The sequence below is a fragment of the Littorina saxatilis genome, linkage group LG10, assembly GCF_037325665.1.
Source record: "Littorina saxatilis isolate snail1 linkage group LG10, US_GU_Lsax_2.0, whole genome shotgun sequence".
Taxonomy (NCBI): domain Eukaryota; kingdom Metazoa; phylum Mollusca; class Gastropoda; order Littorinimorpha; family Littorinidae; genus Littorina; species Littorina saxatilis.
The window spans coordinates 41760417-41765416 of NC_090254.1; the positions used below are offsets into that span (position 1 = coordinate 41760417).

At 50.2% G+C, this 5000-nt stretch overlaps 2 protein-coding genes across 4 annotated transcripts in view; one reads left to right on the forward strand and one right to left on the reverse strand.

Moving 5' to 3' along the window:
* Positions 1 to 2948, reverse strand: part of LOC138978848 (rootletin-like) — a 120588-nt gene extending 117640 nt beyond the window's left edge. Inside the window, exon 1 of one of the 3 annotated variants that reach the window (XM_070351640.1) lies at positions 1769 to 2948. In XM_070351640.1, coding sequence (XP_070207741.1) covers positions 1769 to 2890 — 1122 coding nt within the window. In that variant the 5' untranslated portion in view covers positions 2891 to 2948. The remainder of the gene's footprint in view (positions 1 to 1768) is intronic. The other 2 variants (XM_070351641.1, XM_070351642.1) reach the window with 2 other exon arrangements.
* LOC138978857 (peroxisome biogenesis factor 2-like) overlaps positions 1 to 5000 on the forward strand; it is a 49947-nt gene that overhangs the window by 12662 nt on the left and 32285 nt on the right. The window lies entirely within an intron of this gene.

The window sequence follows — 5000 nt, forward strand, 5'->3', positions numbered from 1 at the left end:
GGCTTCCGTCTCTGGGTCTGCACTTAAATTTGACCCGTGTCCGTCCCGGCCCGAATTCGAACCTGCGACCTTTCGATCACAAGTCCAGTGCTCTACCAACTGAGCTACCGGGCCCCTTCTCTCCCTTCACGGAAGAACGGTGAATTACTACACAGTAACTCGAAAGATCGAAGTTTTAAAGCAAAACTTATCGGCTAACACACCTGAAATCATTTAACACAACCTACACTACACACTGTATAAACCAACACAATGTTGTGCACCGTGTATTTTTCAGCTCAAGCGTGTAATGTTTCCTTATTATTTTCACTGCCCTAACGCTTACCCATTCACTTTCTCTGACACATACAATGTCAATGTTGCGTGTTGAAACGGATCTATAATCAATGCGTTCAACATAGCGTGTCCACACGAATAACAATATCGATCTATAGAAATGGCCGGGTCGATACACGAATTGTCTCCGGCGGCAAAATCATGTCACTACAAAATGAAGAGAAAATAATTATGATTGTTTGATTTTTGACGACTTGTGGTGATTGAGTGCGTGTGTAATTTGTATGAATGAGAGAGAGAGAGAGAGAGAGAGAGAGAGAGAGAGAGAGAGAGAGAGAGAGAGAGAGAGAGAGAGAGAGAGAGAGAAAGAGAGAGAGAGAGAGAAATTAGATGTGTGTGTGTGTGTGTGTGTACGTGTGTGTGTGTGTGTGTGTGCGAGAGAGAGAGAGAGAGAGAAAGAGTGGCAGATCAAATCAAATCAAATTTTATTTTACGAGGGTTCTGGCATAAGAATTACAAACGACCTTTTTTTCAACTAGCCCTCGCCCAGAGATAGAGAGAGAGAGAGAGAGAGAGAGAGAGAGAGAGAGGGAGAGAGAGAGAGAGAGAGAGAGAGAGAGAGAGAGTGTGTAAGAGAGAGAGTGTGTGTGTAAGAGAGAGAGAGAGAGAGAGTGTGTGTGTGTGTGTAAGAGAGAGAGAGAGAGAGTGAGTGTGTGTGTAAGAGAGAGAGAGAGAGAGGTATAAAATGTCATCTCACACGGCATCACTGCAGAGCGCCTAGAACTGTACCCACGGAATATGCGCGATATAAGCGTCATTGATTGATTGATTGATTAAAAGGTGAGACATAATGCGTAATGAATGAGACCAAATCGGATAGCTGGATGGGTCGGGAGGTGTTAATTGTGTAGTGAGTGCTTATTAGACGTATTGTTGGAAAGTGAAACGGGAGGGGGGGAGGGGGGGGCGGGAGGGAAGGGTCGGGTAAAATAGTGATGGGAGGAGAACAAGTTTTTTTCATCAATGAAATTGCATTGGGGTGGGGGGGGGAGGGGGGGGAGTGATAAAGGAGGCTTTTGATGAATAATTTTGAAATGGGATCGATGGGGAGGGGGGGGGGGGGGGGGGGTCGATGATGGGACAGCTAGTGTTCCTTTGTCACCCCACACCCCAGGGGAAAATAAACATCCTGTCTTCACAGACCCCGTGCGATGCCCGACACTGTTGGCTGGCCTTAAGGGTGTCCTTTCATCGCAGGTTCCAGTGTACACGGAGGGAGAGTAGTATGGTGGTCAGGATGGGGACAACGGGGGGGGGGGAGGGGGGGTGGGGGGGGTTATTGAAGGAGGTTGTGTAGCTAATGGATCAATTATCTGAATCTTAATCTTGTTACACACACACCCACCCACCCACACACACACACACACACACACACACACACACACACACACACACACACACACACACTCACACACACAGTGAACACACTTACCCTGCTCTCCTCCTCATCCAGGTAATAGCCCACCGACGTCTTCACCGTGACGTCACTGGTGGACAGGGATGACGAAAACGTGGATGACGCCATTGTCAACGGCGGAGGGGGTGGTGGGGGAGGCTGTAGAACCAGGTCTCTGGGGGTCAGGGGAGTGGTTCGCGGTGACGCAGTGGGTGTGGTGCGATGCTTGTACGCTCGAGATGAGAACCTGGGTTTCTCGGTTGCACTGAGGTAGCGGGGAGAATACGGGGTGGATGTCGTGTACTCTTTCCCTCCTAAACGAAACCTGAGGGGGTTCTGCTCGTCGAAAATGTCACTGAGAACGGACTGCCCCTCCTCGAAATTCAGCAGGAGCTCATCAGTCTCGGTCAACGAAAGCTTCTGGGATTTCCGATGCGCGAAGGGGTCCCTGGGAGTGGCGGGCCCTGATGGGTTGTCGGTGGCGTCGTAGTTTAGCTGAGACTCCAAGTCCTGCTCTCTCTGGCGGATGTGGTCTGTCTCGGCGTCGCTAACGCTGCCGATGTTTTCCTCTTCCGAGTCGCCGCCGGTCTCCTCGGGGTGTTCCGTTTTCCGGAGCGTCTCTTGGAGTTCTTCCTGGGTGTTTTCTTCCTCGGGCGGGGTGGGTGAGGGGGGTCGTGGGGGGAGGTCCTGATCTGTCGATTGTTCTTGTGCGGAGAGTTCTGGGCCTTCGCGCTCCAAGCCTCGCTCCCCTTCGCTTCCACCTTCCCCTCCTTCTCCTTCTTTGGTCAGTTCTGTTTCTTGTTTCTCGACGGGACTTGTGACACCCGAGGACATGACACTGTCACCACCACCGCCGCCTGTCACTGACACTGACACACCGGTGTCACTGACACCACGAGACACCAAGACGACACTGCCAGAGGTCGTGGAAGCGACGACACCTACTCCGCTGTCTGTCCCGTCGACACTGTCTCCCTCGTCTTCCGCAGGGGGAACAACTCCTGCTCCGTCGTCGGAAGGGGAGGGAACTACTACTACTGGGTCGACGGGGCTCCCATTGTCGTCTCTTTCCGCCCCCTGCTGTTGTTGTTGTTGTTGTGGGGACAGTTCTTCTTCTCCCCCGTCGTCGTCGGTTTGCTTTCTTCGTACGCTTTCCATGCTTGGTGTTCTCTGTGGGCAAAAGAGAGAGAAAAGGCGAAGAGAAGAATGAAGGAGCAAGAAAAGAACTTGATTTGGTTCGCTCAGAGCAAGCCCCTTTCCCCCACCCCTTTCAGTGGAGTTTACTGTGTAGACTATTTAAAGAGTAATATTCTCGATGCCAGTGCAAAATCAAAAAGGTACGAGAATAAGAATCATAGCCTAAACTAACGCATACACACATGAATCGAAACGCTTACAGAGAGAGAGAGGGTTTTAGTTTGCGAGAATGAGAGTCAAAGGGCAATTGGTTGTATATACAGCCGAACGTTTAAAGGCTATACAATCGGCGCTCCTAACCCTTGTGTTGTGTCGACACAATAACGCCGTCGAAAAGTACGGGCAAGCATTGACTGTCAGTCAGACAAAAGTAGAAGACGATCCGAAAATCGCCTGCCCCCTATCTCTCTCCCTCTTCCTCTATCTCTCTCCTTCTCCTGCCCCTCTCTGTATTCAACTACACGTCAACAGGTATCGATCAATTCACGAGTTCGTCATTGATCGTTGATCACGCCACAGAAAAGAGATCGAAGAAGCACGACAAGTCCACGAATCTACCCCCTTGTACCCCGCCACGACTTTAACAGAACTTGGAACATTGACAAGACTACTAAAAATAAAAATAAAAATCCCTCGTAACATACCTCCGATCCCTTGCTCTCTCTCTCTCCTATCTACAACCTTTGTCGCCAAAGGGTCGAAATGGTGGGTGGAGGAGGTACGTGGAGGGGGTGGGAGTGAGTTACGGAGAAGGGTGTGAAGGGGTAAGGGTGTGTTTATAGGGGTGGGGGTGGTGTATGTTCTTGTTGTGCACCCGGATTAGACCCGATTATCGATCACGACTGGGTTCGATTACATTGATCAACCGGCTTGATCGCTATGCGGTGTGTTTAGTGCAGTGCTACAGTCGGCTGCTTGGTGTGTGTGTGTGTGTGTGTGTGTGTGTGTGTGTGTGTGTGTGTGTGTATGTATTTAGAAATATACATGTGACTGGGTGTATATATATGTGCTGTGGATTTGCTATTGTGTTCGAAACAGCTATAGACATTTGCCTACGCATCGTGTGTGTGTGTGCGATGGGTGCGTGCGTGTGCGTGTGTTTGTGTGCGTGCGTGCGTGCGTGTGTGTGCGTGCGTGCGTGCGTGCGTGCGTGTGTGTGTGTGTGTGTGTGTGTGTGTGTGTGTGTGTGTGTGCGTGCGTGCGTGCGTGCGTGCGTGCGTGCGTGCGAGCGTGCGTGCGTGCGTGTGCGTGCGTGCGTGCGTGCGTGTGTGTGTGTGTGTGTGTGTGTGCGTGTGTGTGTGTGTGTGTGTGTGTGTGTGTGTGTGTGTGTGTGTGAATATAATCGCTTTAACACTGGAAGCCGGAGGCCGGGTATCTTTAATTCGTTTTTAAAAGGGATAATATTTTCGGGGAAAAACGACCTCAGATCGCTTTGAAAGTTATGCGATGAAGGTCAGGGTTTGCAACAACTGTACGATGCAGCAGGACTGTCTTCACTTAGCAAAAACAACTATGTTGAAAGAACAAAAGTTGTACATTTCAAAGGAAAATGCACTCTTTTGTGAGAATTTGGTTATTTTCCTTGACCACTCGACTCCATGTTGTCAGTTACCAGGGCCGCTAAGTCTGGTGGCGCAACTGACGTAAACCGACTCAGCACTATTTTTAAAGTTCAGCACCTTCTTCTTCTTCTTCTTCTTCTGCGTTCGTGGGCTGAAACTCCTACGTACACTCGTGTTTTTTGCACGAGTGGAATTTTACGTGTATGACAGTTTTTTACCCCGCCATTTAGGCAGCCATACGCCGTTTTCGGAGGAAGCATGCTGGGTATTTTCGTGTTTCTATAACCCACCGAACTCTGACATGGATTACAGGATCTTTTTCGTGCGCACTTGGTCTTGTGCTTGCGTGTACACACGGGGGTGTTCGGACACCGAGGAGAGTCTGCACACAAAGTTGACTCTGAGAAATAAATCTCTCGCCGAACGTGGGGACGAACTCACGCGGACAGCGGCCAACTGGATACAAATCCAGCGCGCTACCGACTGAGCTACATCCCCGCCACAACTTC